Source organism: Cervus canadensis, chromosome 15 (genome assembly GCF_019320065.1).
Source record: "Cervus canadensis isolate Bull #8, Minnesota chromosome 15, ASM1932006v1, whole genome shotgun sequence".
NCBI classification, from domain to species: domain Eukaryota; kingdom Metazoa; phylum Chordata; class Mammalia; order Artiodactyla; family Cervidae; genus Cervus; species Cervus canadensis.
Window position 1 is genome coordinate 7,070,939 of NC_057400.1, and position 20,614 is coordinate 7,091,552.

Here is a 20,614-nt window from a genome sequence, read left to right on the forward strand (position 1 = left end):
TCACCATTAGGTCGAACTAGAAGGACTAACTCCCCAGAATGTCTCTCACAGCTTGCTTTGATCAGCAGGACCACCTGGTCGTGGGTGTGCTCTGCAATGTCCCGACCGTTGATCAGTACCACTTGGTCCCCTTCATTCAATCGAGGGACACACAGGTCAGCCTGTCAAGGGATGCAAAGAAGGTTTCAGATTCACATGTAGCTTTCTGGAAGTAAGGAACAGCAATTTACTTTTCTAGACTCCAGAGCAGAAATAAAATTACATACAGAAATCATCTATCCATTCACTTATCTATTAAAAAAACAGAAGTAGAAAACTCACTTTCAGACCTCCCTGGTGGTACAGTAGTGAAGAATTCATCTGCCAATGCAGGGGACACAGGTTCAATCCCTGGCCCAGGAAGATCTCACATGCTGAGGGGCAGCTAAGCCTGTGCACCACAACTAGTGAGCCTGTGCTCTGCAACCAGAGAAGCCACCGAAACGAGAAGCCCATCTACGACTAGAGTAGACCCTGCTTGCAGCAACTAGAGAAAGCCTGCATGCAGCAATGAAAACTCAGCGCAAACAAAAAGAAATTAAAAACAAAAACTCCCTTTCCTATAAAGACATTCTTTTTTTCCTTCTTTATTAATTTTCCCCCTGATGCCCTATTACATTTCCAGACATACAGGTAAGACTAATGCTCTTAAGTGCACAGAGCAAGGTAGCTCTCACTTTGCACTGTGCAGATACATACGAATTTCAGTTGCCACAGTTGAGTTAAATAACACTGGTCTCCTAACATCATGCGAATTTTAGCTACTGCATAAATTACAAGTAACTGCATAAAGTTGAAAACTCACTGTTAGCCTGACAGTCCAAAAATCACTATATAAATCATAAATATGCAGCATGATCAATGACCAATCACATCCCTTCTTTCAAAGTCTATTGGTGGCTTGTTGTTATGCATCAGTTACTCAGTTCATGTGGAGGTAGCAAAGCAGGTACTTGTGTGGTCTCCTTGTCTCCCAAAGATAAACCCACGTAAAAAAATGGATAAGGAGCAACTGGCCAAAAAGTTACAAGTGTAGCAAAGAAACAAAAAGGGACAGTGCTGAAGGTGAAATTCAAAGTGAACATAAATGGAGTTATAAAAGTAAATGACTATGTAAATATCAACATTTCTATTGTTTGAGAGACCCTAAAGAGACACAGGGAAAGGAATTTAGAGAAGATGAACTTATTAGCACAAATGATGAAAGTGGCTGTGACAAGAAGGATGAAGATGTCCAAGGAAGTGATGCTAGCAAGAAACTTCTTGGGACTTCCCTGGCAGTCCAGTGATTAAGACTCCACACATCCAATGCAGGGGGTGTGGGTTCTATCCCTGGTCAGGGAAATATCCCACATGCCACAGTGTGGCAAAAAAAATAAAAAATTGAGAGGAAATAAAAATGGACAGATCTTAAAAAACAAAAACTCTATACAGGAGCTCCTGGAAGATATTTCATATCACTGAAAGGGCAAAGGACAAGTGGAAGTGGATTCAGACTTAGAATTATCACTATTTGTTGAGATAAGGAAAAATGCTCACACTGTAATTTAAGTTATATGACAAGAAAAAGAAAAGTACTGTTCACAAATCACCTTTGGTAAGTTTTCACAAAGAAATAAAACTTTGATTCTCAATGTTTCCGATGTTCTGAATTACAGGATACTAAATCAGTATTATTATTTCTTCATTTCCCAATACATTTAAAAGAGAAAGCATCAGAAATTTTACTGTTTTGATAAAAAATTTACAGGTTCACCAATTACTTGGTATGGGTTCAGGCAACACGGTTATCTTTATAGCAGTGCACTACTGTGTGAAAACAAACAAGTAAATAAGGTAAAAGAAATCAACAGAAATGTGGACAGCCTGTTCCAGGAATACAGTAACGAGAACACAATGGAATTAAGTTTGCAGGATGATGGGTTAGACTTTGAAGGAAATGATGGGGCTGGGCCTCACAGAAAGGGCAAAGGCTTGAAAGATGGAAGCAGGACTAAACTCACTATACAACACAAAGTCAACAAAATCCAACAAGGTACTGTCATTAGTAGAAAGAGCACTGATCCAGGAGTCAGGTTCTTCCACTGCTGCTTATGAAATGTGATTTTAGACACCTGAAATTCTGAAAATGGAACAGGTATCTGTTTTAATTATGCATAGCTGTGAAATGTAAAAAATGAGATATTTCAATGTAAAGAATTAAAACCTGAAAAATTAAAAATTAAGGTTCAGACCATTCCCTTGAGGTGCTCCTTTTCTACTTCTCTGCCTGTTATAGCACACTACTAATCACCTGCTATAACTGAAGGGAACCCTCTTACACTTAATCATCTTCTGCCCTTTGTCAGGTATAATTTCTTACTTGCATTTCATTCTGATTTGGAAAGTCTACATAAGATGAATTTTGCTCTGGCAAAAGCTATTGGCTTGAATATGATCAGATAGGAGGAAATATATGACTTTGGAGAATGCTGTTGTTCAGTCATGAAGTCATGTCTGACTCTTTGCAAACCCATGGACTGCAGCATGCCAGGCTTGGAAATAATTTGAAAATTACTTTGTCCATTTCAAAAGGTGTCCAATAGAGAAAATGACATTAAAATATTTTAAACACTGCCCTTTTCTACCAATCACCTAAAATGAGGATTCTAAACACTGCAGTAGTTTCTAAGTTAATAATATTTCATTTATTTTGTATTTATTTAATTGATTCTAAAGTCAGCCACTATCTATAGAACATCATTCTGATAGAAAGGAAAAATTACCAATATAGTAATCTATATAGCCTAGAAAGAATATTTAGAGTCATAAAGTTCTGTTTGGAAATTAACCTGTCTATAGAGTGCTCCCTAAACATCCTTGACTGAACTGCAAACTATCCATGTTCACTAATCAGAAAAAATCAATATTCACTTTATGACTACCTGGCATATAAATAAAAAAAGATTTCTTTCCTAATTGTAAGGGCAATACATGCTCACCATCACGATTCAGACAATTAAAAAAAGGAAGCAAGAGATAAATATCAGTAATTCTACCACCGAGATGAAATACTGCTAACTATTTCAGCATGTTTCCAGATTTTTAAAATATAACTCACAATTTAAAAAACTGGATAAAACACATATGAAATTATAATATGTATTTTCATTGAGTATACTTGATTTACAATATTGTGTTAGTCTCAGATATACAGGTAAGGGACTCAGTTACACATATTAATATATGTATGTCTTTCAGTTCTTTTCCATTGCAGGCTATTACAAGACATTGACTACAGTTCCCTGTGCAGTAAAATGCATCCTTGCTACTCATCTATGTTATATACGGTGGTGTGCATCTGTCAATCCCGTACTCCTAACTTAACCCTCCGAGCCTCTGCCCTCCTTGGGAACCATAAGTTTGTTTTTTATGTCTCTGAGTCTGTCTTTGTTTTATAAATAAATTTACTTGTATTATCTTTAGATTCTACATAGAAATGATACCATATAATATTTGTCTTATTGTCTGACCTCACTCAGTTTGATAATCTCTAGGTCCATTTACATCACTGCAAATAGCATTATTTCATTCCTTTTTTATAGCTGAGTAGTATTCCATTGTAAAATGTTTTTCAAAATACTATCTTATGAAACCTTTTCCATACACATAAAACTACATCATCTATTATTTCAATAGCTGCAAACCAAAGCATAACTTATTTAGTCAGCTCTAATGATGTACATTTTGATTTTCCCTCCAATTTTAATTCTCACAGACAATACTACAATGAACATTATTGTGTATCCTATGTTCTGTTTCATAAGAGGTAATTCCTAAAAGTAGAATTATCAGGTCAAAAGTCATATATTTGACGTTTAGTTAAAACTTTCGTATTGGGGAAAGCTATACATTGCACAGTTTAAAAAGCTGATTTGGCCTATAAGATTATTATGACAAGAAACCATTTCCTGCATTCTTCCCTATGTTTCCCCTCCCACCCCCGCCCAGTCTGAAGCAGCGTGTTTCGCAATGTATTTCAACATTTTAGTTACAGCTTTTGTATTTACCTTAGTATCACTATGTAACATTCCAATTTCATTTTTTAGTTTTTACTTTAAATATTATCTAACTTTCTACTTGATAAATGAAAATACAGCCACCTCTCACCTCCTCATCTTGCAGTACCCCCATCCCCCAACACATATTTTCCAATACATACTGAACAAATGATTCTGGACTACTTCCCTTATCTTTCACATGTGTAGTGAGTTTATTATATACATCATATCCCTTTCTTGTCACTTCTGATCACAAGGGATTTGTTTAAAAGAGGACATTTTATCCAAGCTGGATCTATGAGATTTTGCTTCCTCTGAGTCTGTAACTTGAAATGAGGAGTCTAATGACTCTGGGGTGCTGAGCTGGTTACATAAAATATAAGCCCAGAAGTTGCTGGTAGGCACATCTCTTCAAATGAACAGAGGGACAGAATGGTGGCAGCTACACAATTTCTATTTAGTTGAAATTTTGGAGTCACTATCATATCTAAACAAAGAGTGTGTCTGTGGTGCTAATGTTACAGGAAATTGGCTTGAAGCTGCTACTAAGTACACTTTTCATTTAGAATGTACTTTATTGTAGTTTGAGAGATTAAGCTGATTCTAGTACAAACTGGTTTGCACTGAGAAAGAAAAATTCACAAAAAAAAGAAATGGACATGAAAAACAGTTCTGCAAAAGATTTATAAAATTCTTTCTAGAAGTCTGACTACATTCCTGTCCTGGGGTTTTGTGATACACCTCTACAGCTATATGAAAAATTTTGTATTTGTAATTAAGCCAGGAGTATGCAGTGACAGACTTTATTTTCTTGGGCTCCAAAATTACTGCAGCCATAAAATTAAGACACTTGCTCCTTGGAAGGAAAGCTATGACAAACCCTAGATAGTATATTGAAAAGAAGAGACATCAATTTGCTGATAAAGGTCCACATAGTCAAAGCTATGGTTTTTCCAGTAGTCATGTATGGATATGAGAGTTGAGTCATAAAGAAGGCTGCTACACAAATTTCTATTTAGTAGAGATTTTAGAGTCACCAAAGAATTGATGCTTTAGAACTATGGTGCTGGAGATGACTTTTGAGAATCCCTTGAACTGTAAGGCGATCAAACCAGTCAATCCTAAAGGAAATCAACCATGAATATTCATTGAAAGGACTGATGCTGAAGCTCCAATACTTTGGCCACCTGATGCATAGAGCTGACTCACTGGTAAGGACCCTGATGCTGGGGACAATAAAAGAGGAGAAGGGGGCAACAGAGGATGAGATGGTTAGACAATATCACCGACTCAATGGACGTGAATTTGAGCAGACTCTAGGACACAGTGAAGGACAGGGAGTGCTGCAGTCCATAGGCTCACAAAGAATGTGCTTGTAGGCCACAGGGTCACAAAGACTCAGACACAAATTAACAACTCAACAACAACAAAAATTCCACAAGTACCCTGTTATTTGCAATCAGCAAGTTCTTAAAAACCAGAACCAAAACTATCATGATATCGTTGATCAATCTTGACTGTGATCTTCAAATCAACTTTGAGGTCGCTGCAAAGCACCAAAATCTCATAACTGGTCTCTTTCTCTCAGACTGCAGGTTCCTACCTTTCCCAGGTCAGAGACAGTTGAATGATAATGGGTACTGACTCAAAGTTCTTGAAGAAAAATGCAGTTAAACAGAATAAACAACAGAAATGGGAATCTGAAAGCAGTATTTACTATATAATAAACAATAAAAACGATGTGCCCACAATTTATTAAGAATTGTCCTTATGATTCACAAGCAGAAAGTTTATGAGTGCTGAAGCTGAAGCTGAAGGATAGGGCGGGGGGCGGGTTTCATCGTCATGGGTACATACAGTATTTTCTTTACTTTTGCTTAGCATGTTCATAATGAAGAGTTTCAAATAAATATTTTAAACAGAAAGTAGACAAACAGAATGTAAGTAAACAATTCTAAATGAAAAAAGAAGTCAACGAAAAAGCAAACAAACGATACCTCTGTCTACATTTTGCTATTTAGAGGGGTTATTTTGATAGAATCTAGAGTCTCTGTAAAAACAAGTATTTGAAAAACTGTTCTAGAAGATAGGGAAGAAATAAAAATTAACTTCCCAGCAATTTAGGAGAGCCAACAAACAACATGGTATACTTGACAAATCAAATGATTCATTTTATTGCTTTATTTATACTAAGAAAATAAGTATGTATTCTTGAAGCTAGGATCACTGAGAAGGCTGTGGAACTCACAGGGGTTCCTGGCGCAACTCGGGACACGATCACAGGCATCTTCTGGTCACACCCTCCCTTCACAACAGAGCAAATCAAGCATTAGTCAGCATTACAGATATAGAAACACCTTATTTACAAGATGAGTGCAATACAAATTCTAAGTTACCTTTACGTTGAATCCAAACCTCCCATTTTCATCAGGTTTCATTCTGATTAGAACGAGATTATCATGTGGAACACCACCATTAGGCTTAAAAAGACAAAAACAGATGACTCATCATTCTCGTCATTTACAGGCTACTGACTTTCAGACATACAGGAAGCATGCTTTGTGTATATTCATATTATCTGAAGTGTATAAAGAATCATAATTCAAATTTCTCTCTTGCCTTACCACTGTATACTAGACCATAAGCACCAAGAGTAACAGGGCCTTTATTAATTATCTAATTAATAAACCACAGTGTCCCTAGAACCTGGCTCAAAGCTTTGCACAGAGCAAGTATTCATAAGTTTTACATGAATTCATGATTCCCTCTGATTTTTAAAAAACAGCTTCACTGAGATACAATTCACATACTACACTTCACCCATTCAAAGAGTATAATTCAGTAATTTCTACTACAGTGACAGAATTGTACCAATACCACTACTATTTAACTTTAGAACCTTTTCCTCATCCCCCAAAGAAACCCTGTGTCCATCATCAGTCACTCCCCCTCTGCTTGCCCCCATCCCCCAAATCTTATTCAACCCCTCATCTATTTTTCTCTCCCCCTATATATACATAGTTGACTATTCTGAACGTTTCATGTATGTAGAATTACACAATATATGGTCATTTGTAACAGGCTTCGTTCACTTAATGTTGTATGCCTACTCTTTAAGGTAAGTATCTGGCTAATTCTTTCTTATCCTTCAAGACACAGGTCTGAGATGATTATTTCTGGGAAATCTTCCCTTAAATCCACAGCTGAATTAGTTGTATCTATACCAACCAGTCCATCCTAAAGGAGATCAGTCCTGGCTGTTCACTGGAAGGATTGATGCTGAAGTTGAAACTCCAATACTTTGGCCACCTCATGTGAAGAGTTGACTTATTGGAAAAGTCAACTTTTCCAATGATGCTGGGAGGGATTGGGGGCAGGAGGAGAAGGGGACGACAGAGGATGAGATGGTTGGATGGCATCACCGACTCGATATAACATGAGTTTGAGTAAACTCCGGGAGTTGGTGATGGACAGGGAGGCCTGGCGTGTTGCGATTCATGGGGTCGCAAAGAGTTGGACACGACTGAGCGACTGAACTGAACTGATACATTCGTGAATTTCCTAAAATCACTTCTAATTACAGAACTCATCCTCCTCAACTTACCAGTAGCATTTTTGACACAGGTGATTACTCTCTCTGTGACCGTCTTCTCATCAGCTAGCTGGCTAGTTTTCTTTCCTACCATTTTGTCTGCATCTTCTCAGTTTCCTTTGCTTTCATCTCCCTCATCTTTATAGCTTGGAGGATTAATATTTCAGAATCTCTTATTAAGGTAATCTGCACACTCTACACTTCCTATCTCATGGTTTTAAATATTGTCTACATGCCATCAACTCTCAACATTATAACTTCAGCCTCAATCCCTCCCTTCAACTCCAGAATCATCTCTCTAAATGGGTTCCTAGTAGACATATCATTGTGCCCCTATCGAGCTCCTGATATTCCCCCCACACCTGTTCTACCTGGAGCCTTTCATGTCCCAGCAAATGGACTTCATTCTCCTAGTTGCATAGGCCCAAAGTTGCTATTATCCTTGATTCTCTCTCCCTAGTACTCTATAACCAGTCCATCAGCAGACTGTGTCAGCTCTACTCTAAAACTCCACCCGGAACACAGCCATGGTCTTATTTCTTCCACAGCCATGTTGGTCCAATCACCACTGCTTCTTGGGATGACACCTCACGGCCAGTTTCTCTACTGCCACCCTGCTTTTGATTTATTCTCAACATAAAAGCCAGAGTGAAACCATTCAAACCTGTGACAGCATATTGCTTCTCTCCACAGGTATGTCCATTTGCTTCCGATCTCACTTAGAGACTGGACAAAACCTTCACAAGACCAGGCGTTTGGGATCTCACCCATCCCTGTTCCTTCTAGTTTGCCCCTCGGTGTCCTCTGACAGTGTCAGCCACCCCCTGTCTTTGCGCCTGCTGTTCTCTGGGTTTATCTGCTCTCCTATCAAGTATCCATGTAGTTTATCACCAAACTCACCCCTGGCTCACACCACGTAAAACTGTAACACTCCACTCTGGAAATTTCCTAGCCCTTTTCTGCCTGGTCTCTCTAGCATTTATCTAATAGGCTATAAATTTATTTCCTTTGTTTATAGCTTAACTCATCCTTATCCTTAGAATATAAGTTCCTTGCAGGCAGAGTTTTTAAAATTTTATTCTACTATATTCCCAGAGCCCACAACAATGCATGGCACAGAGCAGGTACTCAATAAGTAATTTTTGCTTGAGAGAAAAAACAAACTAGACTGTAGATTATTTAACAGCAGGGACGATGTCTGATTTATCTTTGTATGCCCACTACCTACCTAAGTAGGTAAAGAAAGACCTCGGTTAACTATGAACCAATGAATGATACATAGGAATCACCACACAGGTAGCACTGAAGTTGTCATTCATTTTGAATAAGGATTTTGATCTCTATGATGTCGTGGTGCAGTAAGTGCGGGAGAACTTTAAATGGCTGCCTCTGGCTTTTCACTTTTAGACAGTGTGGGAGGACTGTGGGTGAAGAACAAGAGGGTAAGTGAGCAATGGCCAGCAGGGCGTTTGGCATGGCCCACACCTGCTGTGGGGCCTCCCCTCCTTGTATCTCATTTTATTCCTTGGTATCCCTTTAAGTTTCCTGAAATACACCCATATTTCTGTCTGTCCTATACTTCTTCATAAACACAATGTATCCTTAAAATTTATTAACAATCTGACCTTTGATTCATCTACTTGAAAAAGCAATGAAAATTCACAAATCAGGGGATTCTAAAAATTTACCATTTTTGTTTGGTACAAAGTACCAAAATATCTCATGGATATATTTTGAAGAACACAGCAATTATATATTCCAAAGACCTGTATTCAATTTCAAAAGGTTGATTAAAACGACAAAGTTGCTGCGCCTAATTATATAATAAAATTAATGGTATTTAATAGGCTATTAGCATTTGTTCTGGAAATGTGTTTTGCAAGACTGAAATCAACAAATCTGTCAAAAATTAACTTCTAGAGCAATGAACGTTTTATAAATGATGATAAAAGAAACTTCCACAATTGGGTTATATGGTGGCACAATTTATGAGTAAACATATGATGAATAAGAGAAAGTACTGTAACAGAATTTACAGATAAACAGGCTAGGGTACAAAGGAAACTTCATTTACAATTAAACATTTTCAAAGAAACGTGAGAATATCTGAAGAAGTTACTTACAGTAGATTTTTCAGGAGATGATGGAACATCAAATGTTTCATTAACATGGTTTTCCAGATCTTGTTGAGAATGTGAATAATGAATCTGGCTCCAACTGTTTTTCTTTGATTGTTTGGGTGGTAAAGCTGGAGGCTGCCCATCTCCAGGAGTCTCTTGCGATCTAGTTAGGAAAAGAAGGGGAAAAAATTAAGTATTTTGGAAGCTGTCTTATAGATCTGTTATTTTAAAAGCTAGGGTCAAGCAACTCAGATATTTACTATGTCTAGTAGGAGACAAGCTTTAAATACCATATTTATTTGCAAGTGCCACTGTTTAATGAAAGCTTTCTTAACTTTGAAGTTTAGAGTAATAAATCTAATTTCTTAATTTATCAAATCTGTAAACAATTCTACAGATTGTTTATATAATAAATAATAAAATATCCTTTAAGGATATCCCTATGAAGAGATTTATTGATCTACCGTAACAATGTACATACATTTCCAAAAACCCCTTTCTAAGGTCTTCAGTGGAGTTCTATGGGCAGGCAGAGAGATGAGAACTGAGAGCCAAGCTGTTCACAGATACCAAGCTGTAACACAGACACTCGGTGCCACCTCAGGAATCAAGGGATTGCCCATTTTATTTGAAAATAAAATGCAATTTATGGAAGTGATGAACACAATGGATAAGAGTGCTGAGTTCACTGAGGATACAAAACTGGAGAAGACAGTGTTGGAAAACCTGATTTTAGGTGAGGATGCAAAAACCCAATTAACATTAGAAAGCAGACACCTGAGGCAGAAGCAGCAGGCGCAGATGAGCTGAGTCTGACAGGGGAAACCTCAAGGTTAAAAATGCAGCTTTTAGGAAGGAGCACAGTGTATGCAGTAAAAGGTGAGTTTTTCACAAAGGCCAGAAGGGGGAACCAGTGGTTCAACTTGGACCCCAGAAAGCCTGCGTCCATAGAAGTCCTGGACTTGAAAGGACCCGGAAGGGGAAAATTGACCATCGGTGGGGTTTTTATTTATCTCAGAGGTAGCAGGAGATCCTTTGGGAAAATGAAAGAATTTCCGTCCCACTGCCTTAAGGACAGGTGTCAACCTCACGGCTGCTGCTGTGGCAATCAGGACAGGCTACAAGCAGATGCTCAAGGCACACCTACAAGGCCTGCAAGCAGCAGAACTGCACCCTCCGCTCCTTCCTGGCTGGCAGCAGGATGGCTACACGATGAGCTCTGGCCAGTGAAATGCGAGTAGTCATTGCGGAAGGGAAGCTTGCTGTTGATGCTTCGCTCTTCCCTGAGGCAGGAGACCAGCCCTGTCCCAACAGGGGCTGCTGCCAGTCTGAGCCTTAAGTGACCGTGACATGGAGCAGAGCCACAGGGGGTCCGTGACGTATACGGAAGGTAAGGGAGAAAGAACCCTGTTGTACGTTACTGTGAGTGGGGAGAATCTGCCTCCATGGCATAATTTGGCCCAAGATAACTGACACAGAGGTCCCTGCCAGAGTGGCTCTTGGAGACATGGTGCTCTTGGTAGAGAAGCTGTGAACTTATTGAGAGACTTACTACTAGACACCTGGTAGATATGGTAGTGATACTAAAACATGCTTAGTGCCAAGGTAGTCAGCCAGGATTAACAGTGAATGGTCTAACTTCACCTAAGAGAAAATAATAGCTCTTCTAATCTAGTATAAATTATACTAACTAAATACGCAGATTAACAATAACGACCACTCAGCGGTCTACATGGAAGTCTTCAGGGCTCAAAATGCTCTAAATTCTGGTAAGTCTATAAAGACTGCATCAGAGAGCATATCTCCCCATTTCACTAAAAGCTTCTCTGAGGTCTACCTTGATGGCTAGAGATTCCAGGTCCCAGACATACTAGTTTTTATTATGCTAATTTCAACTGCCAAGAACTCAAGCCTCTAAAATCCAATACATTCAAGAGCTGGTGGTCCAAGAAAATGTCCTCACAGATTACAATAGAGATGTGTGCTTCCACCATGGCCTGCTATAGGGGATTAGGACAGGTAACTATAGGCAACCCTTGGCAGAGCCTCAGAAATGAAATTTCTAAAAAGCAGTTGATCAAAATATTGCAGGACTTCACGAAAACCAGAAGTCACTGGACTTCACATGGATTAATCAACAGGTCTCATCTCTTCTTTAGGACTAACTATAACCATGTGGGCAAGGTGAAGAGAAGTTTCGCATTGTTTTCAGATTGATTTTCCATTTTCTCCAGAGCAGAACTGAGTTCTTCTTTCTCAAAAGTTCCATGTTTTCAGTGACCTCAGCTACCTCTTAATCTAGATGGGTAGCCAGCTCCCCGAGTTCCTGGTGCCCTTTCTCAGGTGTTCCTCTGCTCGTTTCAAGGCGCTGAGTTCTGCCTGGGCACGATCCATCTCCTCCTTCATCCGCCATCTCAGCCTGTCACTGACCGCTGAGCTGAGAGAGGCTCCGACAGTGTCCTCGCTGATTGTGCCATACCTACTGGGACCAAGAGTGGTCACAGGAGGCTGGGGAGGGTACTGGGAACTTGTTGTGTCAGGATACTGACCACCAGGTGGCTAAGGACAGCCTGGGTAACCACTGGGATTGGGACGGTACCCGGATGGGTATGCAGAAATCCCACTTGGCAGGCCTGGCATGTAGGAAGCATTTGGTGGCCCTGTTGCCTGGAATGGTGGATAGGATGCTGAAACAGTAGGACGAGAGAAGACTGGAGGTTCATCTCTAAACACCACAATCATGACTTAAACAAGCCCCAACAAGCCTGACTGTGGGTGCTTCCATTCAGGTAGATAAGGAAGATATATCTTCCCATTAGCATCCACATGCTTTCCTGTTTTAATAGTCACTAAGCTAGTAGGCTTAATGAAACAGATAGGGGGATTATTACGGATATGTGTCCAGCAGCCACAGGCAGACTGAAATATTTGTATGTATTACCTCTGTAAGGCACAGGATTGTTCCACTAAGGTTTATTAGTTCCCTAGAAATGCCATCATTAAAAACATATGAATCCAATACAGATTTGAGATCTTTGTATCAAGTAATAACATTAACAGTTTCATGTACAGTTAGGTCTCTGTATTTGTACTTGGACACCATTTTCTTGAGCTGGCTCCCTGACCCCACCATGGCAGCCGCCTCGCAACTCTGGTCCCTGCAGGCAGAGGGTCAGCTGCTCGGGGGCCGCCCCAGGCCGCCCCACACAACTGTACATGGACGAGCCAGCCGCCCCCCTTCCCACCCTCCCTCTAGCAACAGGAAGTCGGCCTCCACCAGAAGATGACTTTCATAGGTAAACCATGTATTGTAATTTAAAATTATAATACACTTGAAATAATATCATGAAATAGGCCAGTTCTTTAAAAAGCTTCTATTTCTAGGCCAGAACAAAAACAAACAAAAACTGCCAAGGAAAACGGAATGAAGAACCATCACACACTCTGGAAGGACAACCAGGCAGTGTAGTGGAATGAAGTCCTTCAAGGAATAGCTAGCATCTGAAAGAAGGGACCTATAACTTAAAGGAAGACCAGCATCTACTATCAGGTAGTTTAGACAGGACTTGGGAAATAGGAACCAAAATAAGAAGAGGGATCAGGGCTGTGGCTGGGGTCTTACAAGTAGAGGTAATCATTTGGCTTTAAGTATGGGAGCTGAGAAAAAAGTTGGTCATACAGATAGTATAGAAAATATAATCCTGAAGAGATTATTGTAATTACTCATAAAAAAGAAAAATGAACAGGATAAACCCTGAAAACTGTAAATTTAAAAAAAAAAAAAGCTCCCAAAAGTTTAACTGTACCAATACACCTTTCATACAGGTAAGTATAAAGTTTATTTTAATTTAAGAGTAGAAAACAAAAACCATACTCTTGGTAGACACTAATACAAACTTAACAGAAATGATGGCTCTTAGATTTTATTAAAACTCTTATTTCCTAAGATACACACCAGGAGCTCTTGTCTCATTCAATTACAATCACTAGTGTCACCTGTCTTCATTAGGCATTTACCCCTGCCATACTTCTGTGAGATAGATAAAATTCTGGTTCAAAATGCAGGCTTCTTGATATTTTGGCTAATTTGTAGTAACATTTAGAGTATTTCAAAGTAAACATCATTTCAGACTGATTACTAATTTATGCTCAAGACAATTAAAGTGTACAGAAACTCCCCAGGATATGATTGGTGGTGGTGGTGGTTTAGTCGCTAAGTCGTGCCCGACTCTCGTGACCCCATGAAATGTAGCCTGCCAGGCTCTCTCCTTGGGATTCTCCAGGCAAGAATACTGGAGTGGGCTGCCATTTCCTTCTCCACAGGATATGGTTAACAGAAGAATACACTTGAAAATGTCGTATTATTTTATCAGTAGGCATCTACTCCAGAACCAAGGTCCCAGACCTGAGATTTCTGGTTTCAACCAAACTCCAAGTCTCCAACCTTCGCTTCCAAATGCAAGTCCTGAGACTTTTTCCAGAGCTGGATGGCAGGTAACCACACTTCGGTGGAACAGCCCTAGGACCTGCACTTAGTCCTGCTCTCACAGGCATAGCATCTCACATGGCGAATCCTCTGAGGCCCCACAGCTCAATACTCTTACATCGAACCCTCTCTGGTTCTTTTATTTCCTTGTCCTAGAGCAGTCGAGTATTTGCAGGCTAGACTGGATCAAGACTGGCATGGGAGCTGGGTTACACTGAGACTTCAGGCAAAGTGATCAGTGCCAGCAGTTCAGAGAAGCAGAGAGAAAGCAAAGCTTTGAGGTCTAGTCAAAAGGAACTGAAGAGGTAGGACAAAGAAACAGGGACTCATTAGACAAGATTGGAATGGGGCAGTCTAGAAGAGAACAGCTCAGGGAACTAGATCTAACATTTGAGGATTATGAAATCTGCAGTCTCTGGTGATCAGAAACTGAATGATGAATTTGAGAATTTGGGGAATTCCTCATTGTGTTCAACCAGATATCCATACTTCAGACATGCAGACAGATAAAGGGTTGATAATATACTTAAAAGTTGCCGGTACACACCACCTCCCCCAATTAAATGAAAGATGTATTTGTATTTATTACAGTTAACATATACAAAGTACATTTTCCTCTGCTGAACTACTCATGACCATCTCATTAAATGTTCACAGCAGTCCTATGAGGTAGATATGATCATCCTGCTTTTACAAACAAGGAAATTAAGGCTTACAGAGATAAAACAACTCACCCAAGGTCACATAATTAGAAGTGGTGAAACCAAGTTTTAAACCCAGTCTGAATCCAGAGCTTGTGCTCTTAACACTAAGTTATAGTTGCACCTCAAAGAAAACAACTGCAAAAAGCAGGAGGAAAGTTATTTTAAATCAGGGGTTTCTTAACCTGTAGCATGCACACATGGTACACATACTTTATGGGCTGCCTAGGTGGCGCTAGCGGTAAAGAATCCGCCTGCCAGAGACTGGGGATCGATCCCTGGGTTGGGAAGATCCCCTAGAGAAGGCCATGGCAACCCACTCCAATATTCTTGTCTGGAGAATACCATGGACACAAGAGCCTGACAGTCTACAGTCCACAGAGCCACAAAGTTGGACACGACTGAAGCAACTCAGCACGCATGCAAACCTGTAGCCATGGACTCTGCTTCAAATGAAATGCTGCTCAGAAGCCAGTTTTTAAGACAGACAAAAACTAAGCAACCCTCCTATCTACCAGTATCTGAGGCTTCAACAGACCTTATCAGAGCAAATGCTGAACATGACTATTTTCTTTCATTCCATTTTGCTTATAAACAGTAGTATCTTAAATTCTACCAGAAACTGTTAATATTTAAAATGAACAGAATATCAGGGCTTTAACAACATCCATATTTACTTTAATTGATAACATATTCCTAATGCAAAGGTTTTTGATATATCCGAAACCAATAACTTGCCTAAAATGATCCACAGTGGGAGCTGGATGGGAACAAGGACTTGAAAAACACATACTGTTCAAATTTTACCCACATAAAAAAATTTATGGACGAATTTATGGACAAATTTATGGACAAATACCACCTGTCTTAACTTTTGGATATTAAGAAAAAAGGAGAACCAGGAATGTGATTCTTCAAGTGTTCCAATGCCCAACTTTCAATAATTTGCTTATCTTAAATCTGACATTTTGGAAAATGTTATGTGAAGAGCAAAAAATGAAAATGTTATACTTAAGTGCACTTTGCTGTTACAGGCATATTGTAATACAACAGCAAAAGAGTTATTAAAATTGTCAATCAAGCCAAGTGGGTAAAAACTTTCCTGATTTATTTCAGTCCAGTCAGTTTTAAATTTCCCCATGAATGCTTCAACAACCGCAGTGATTTGATTTGCTTACTCTGCAGTCAAAACAGTTCTCTATTGCAGCCTTTAGCAATCAGTATCATAAGAAAAATAAAATTTATCCATCTCCCTTTCACATGCTCTGCCAATTATTTTTTAGAAATAATCGAACTTCACCAGTACATATCGTAATTGTGGTGTGAATTTATTTTTTAAAAATCTGTTCGGTACTTTAAAAGTAATTTAGGGCTAATGATTATCTTAGAAAAATTACAAACTAAAAATAGTCTGATTTTCTGTGGAACATTTAAAGAAAAGGAAGGAAATGGTAGGATGTAGTTTCAATCACCCCTGCCTATAAATGGTAACTTTATTCTAAGCAATAAAACAGCCTCCTATTTGTTTCCACAATAAACACACCTGCGAGTTAATAGCATTTCCTCCTGTGAAGCGGGCAAGCTCACCCAGTGACCCGAGTCAGGACTCACCTTAACTCCCATGGACTCATTCAAAAACTAGGGAACTGGTGAGCTAGCTCAACATCTATTTCCATGCACTACACTGAGATGCTCTGTGCTTAATCCAACATATTGCTGGAACTCTTTTCACATTTGACCAAGGTAAAACTAAAATCTATGGAGTCCAAGTTGGAAAATATTTCTTCTAAATGGAAAAAAAAAATCAACAAAGACTTGTCTAGGATACAAAGATCTACAGACTGGCTCAGGTAAGAAAATCTGAGTTTTAGTTCTATAATTTGGAACAAATGCTGTAAGTGTGGTTTTTTCTCTTCTATAAAGTAGGGTTATATATCTTTTCTATTTTATTGAGTTCTCTTGAGTAGAATAGCGAGATAATTTATGAAGAAGGCTGACTGTAAGCTACTAATGTTAGTTACCATTATTAGTTTACCATTATGCTTGTCTTTTCAGAACTCTCTGATTAAATTGGCTGAATTTCAGATGCAGTGTGACAGATTCAAAACTGAATACAAACACATAGGCTTCATAAAATACACGTCCAAAGAGAAAGCCCCAAGCATCTGAAATTCTTGTGGACTGGGCAGGGGAAGCAAACATTCTGCATGGTTCTAGCCTATGCCAAACCTGCTTTTCCATTTCAGGTCAGGAAAAGACACCAAAGGTATTCTGAAGAGGGTAAGTGATTTGGGGGATTTGTGAATCTATACAATTCACAAAAGGAAATATTCAACGGTATGTGTATGCAGATGTGTATGTGACTCCACGAAAACAGCCCTTCAAAAACCAGACTGAGATCATGTGGTCAGGTCCCGGGAGTGACACTGATCTGTCTATAATGAGATGGGCTTTGTCATTCCTCTATGTGGTCAGCTTTCATGTGCTGAAAGCATGTCATTCTAAAATTTAATCAGTTGGCATTTCAATCACATCCTTAATTATTGTACACTTCTTAAAGTTTCAGAAGTAGAAAATACATTGCTTATTATTTAAAATCAAACAAAAAGGTTAGAGTTATAATTTTTGAAGTGATAAAACATAAATTTCCACCAATCTTAACTCTTGTCCATCCACAGTGCACATAGGGCATACTCCATGGTGTGCAGTGTGTATCTTTCTATTCCTCCATCCTTTATAAAGTACAAGCACAGTCAAAATCTTTTATGCAGATACACATTAGCCAGACTAACCACCCAGTGGTCTTGACAGCTTGGCTGCCTTCCCTGCTGGCCACACACTGAGGACAGCAGTGGCTTCTCTGGACCAGGCAGGTTTTCCTGGAGCACAACACTCCACCTGCTCTCCATCTTTCCATCATTTAGACCCACCCTTTCTTCAACCCTGATCACTTTCACTATATCTTAAACCTCTTTTTCCTTCTCAACAATTAATGAATCTTATCTATTATCTTATCAAGTATCTTTTTCCTAATTTGTATACTGTATTCTTACTTCCATATGAAATAACTGCATTATATGAACCAATAAACCAGGAAACTGCCTATTAATATGAGGTAAGCACGGTGGCATTAAACTGACATACTGAGTTATGAAGTTTAATTTATGCAGTTTGTAATGAGATAGAAATGAATTTTAGAAATGGTACATGCATGCTTTCTACAACTTATCGTCAGTGTGGTCTTTTCCCTTGCTACTTAATTTCCCCCAATACTGCCTATTTATCCTTATGGCTCTCTTCCTGAAAAATATTAAGAAAATTCTACCTTTCATCACCTTACTGCCGGACCACACTGATACATTCAACTACAGAAATATGTAACAGTATGAACTAAAGTTCAAGAATATACGGAGTCAAAAAAAATAATAACAGTGATTCTGTGAAGTGAGGGGCCACCAAGACCTTCAGGAACATATAAGCACATTTACAAATATATGAATTTTTAAAACACTGTACAAATAAGATCTTGTATCAAATACCATAATTTCCCAGATTATTTCAAATGAAACAATTTGGGGCATTATTATTTATAAGACGGAAGCTAAATAAAAAAAGCCTTACGGTGATGATTCCAAAACAATGCTGTTAGCTTGTGTGGAAGATGGAGAGTGAGGATTCCCGAAGGCCTCGCTTGGGGAAGTGTGGACCACATGGCCCACCAGATGACCCACGGAAGATGGCCGCAGCCGGGTTCCCTCTTGGGTGAATGCAGAATTTCGACTACAAGAGGAGGAAGAGAAACTGAGTGAAAACGTGCTTTACATCCGTATTTTCAAGTTTCTTCATTATATGATTCCATTAGAAGGTGGGTGTGTGTTTTTAAGACTAACCACATTTTACTAAGCTGAGTCTCTGACAAAGACAGTATGGGGTAAACAGAAAGAACACAGAATAGGAAGTCAAAGATCTGAGCTATAGTTAGCAATCTGCCATGAGGATTTTATCTATTTCAATCACCTATTATCTCTACCAACCTTAATGTTTCTAGGCTTTAGTCACTACAGATTTGCATCTTAAGCAACATTTACAAAATAAAAGGAATAATTCAGAAATATCTTTTGATATTTGGTCTGAACTTTTTTAATCCTTTAATACATTCTTTCATTTATAAATGGGGCTTTCTATAATTTCTAAGAATAGAGATACTGAACACAATATTTCCATCCTCATAAGAGATGCAGTCACTTTAAAATTTAGGGGAAAAAATTTTTTTTCAGATCATACCTAAAATTGTTTTATTACCAGAAAGTTTGACCAGAGTTAGTGACAATTAATTAATTCAATTGTCTGGTTTAAATTTCTTGTGTTTTCTAGAATTTTCTGTAATTGTTTAGAGGGGTACTGGAAACAAGAAAGGCTGGCTGGAAAAGAGACTAGGTTCGGGATCTTCTTCAAGCAAGTTGATTAGCCTTTGAATTTATATGCAGCCTATTATAAGAAAGATAACTTAGCAAGATACTAAGAAACTTTTGAGTTTATTTTGTTTCTAGTAGTAAGGAAGACAACATGCTATGAACCAAATTGTTTATGAACATACTTTACATCCAACACAGCAGAAACTTCAACTGACACTCATCAGCAAAACAAGTTTTAGGATTTAGTGCAAATTTACTGAACATTAATGTGCATAAAATATGTCCAAAGGAACTTCTTTAAATATTATATTCCATGCCATACTTCAAATATTTTGGGGGTTAAGAAGAATGGTCAACATTCAGCTGACACTCAATGGTCAACTGACCCTCATTTTGTTATCATTATCTCAATCACATATATATAATACAACACATCTTTTAACTTTATAAAATTAAGATAACATCTTTGGCCAGAACACATGTATTATGATTACTCCCTACACCCAAGCATCCAGCTTTTGTGAGAAATGCTAGGATGAAACAGTCACGGTTAACTGCTGAGTATCTGTGCTCCTCGGCAGAGCTATGGCTGCGCCCGTGGGGACTGAGGCTGGAGACCCGTTTCCTAGAACCAGACAGCCGCACCCAGGAGCAGGTACGAGCCTGAGTAAGAATCACGGCACCTGGCACACTCAAGTAACGTGTGGTCCCCTGGAGACACACGCAGAAGGATTATGTCATCAACAACCACACTCCCAGATGTAAGTCTACTAAGAGACCTTGATTTATTGGTCAGTGACCTGACTATGAAAGTCAGCTTTGTAGTTAAGTGAGCACTTTTATTTCCTGCTCTGCTTATACAGGGAGTTCCAAGATAAGAGAAAATAATGCCCTGGAGCAATGAAAATCATGCCTGAGTGAACGATTTAAATTTTACATATTATGATGTTCAGCCCCTGGAAACAGACAGCCAAAAATTTAGAACCTAGCAAAACGTCCCCCCTGATGTACTTACTGGTTAGGCGTTCCTGGTGGAGATCGTGATGGAAGGCTCTGTGTTTCTAACCTGTCATCAGATAGTGAATTTCTGCTGACTACTTCCCAATCCATTAATTTCCGTGCCAAGGGCTTACTTGGGGATCTGGAGTAACAATTTAAATAGTATGTAAAAATGTTTATTTTTAAACCCCAAACTATGTACCAAACCTTAGAAATCATCTT

The 20,614-nt window shown here is 38.8% G+C and overlaps 1 protein-coding gene and 1 pseudogene across 3 annotated transcripts in view; both read right to left on the reverse strand.

Annotated features, from left to right (window-relative positions):
* Positions 1 to 20,614, reverse strand: part of PTPN4 (protein tyrosine phosphatase non-receptor type 4) — a 190,364-nt gene that overhangs the window by 34,208 nt on the left and 135,542 nt on the right. For all 3 annotated transcript variants that reach the window (XM_043488068.1, XM_043488065.1, XM_043488066.1), the window contains exons 14-19: positions 20,409 to 20,534; positions 18,600 to 18,758; positions 9,795 to 9,954; positions 6,476 to 6,559; positions 6,328 to 6,384; positions 5 to 161 (exon numbers count right to left, since the gene is read on the reverse strand). In XM_043488068.1, the coding sequence (XP_043344003.1) occupies positions 5 to 161; positions 6,328 to 6,384; positions 6,476 to 6,559; positions 9,795 to 9,954; positions 18,600 to 18,758; positions 20,409 to 20,534 (743 nt within the window). The remainder of the gene's footprint in view (positions 1 to 4; positions 162 to 6,327; positions 6,385 to 6,475; positions 6,560 to 9,794; positions 9,955 to 18,599; positions 18,759 to 20,408; positions 20,535 to 20,614) is intronic.
* LOC122453823 lies at positions 9,961 to 12,974 on the reverse strand (annotated as a pseudogene).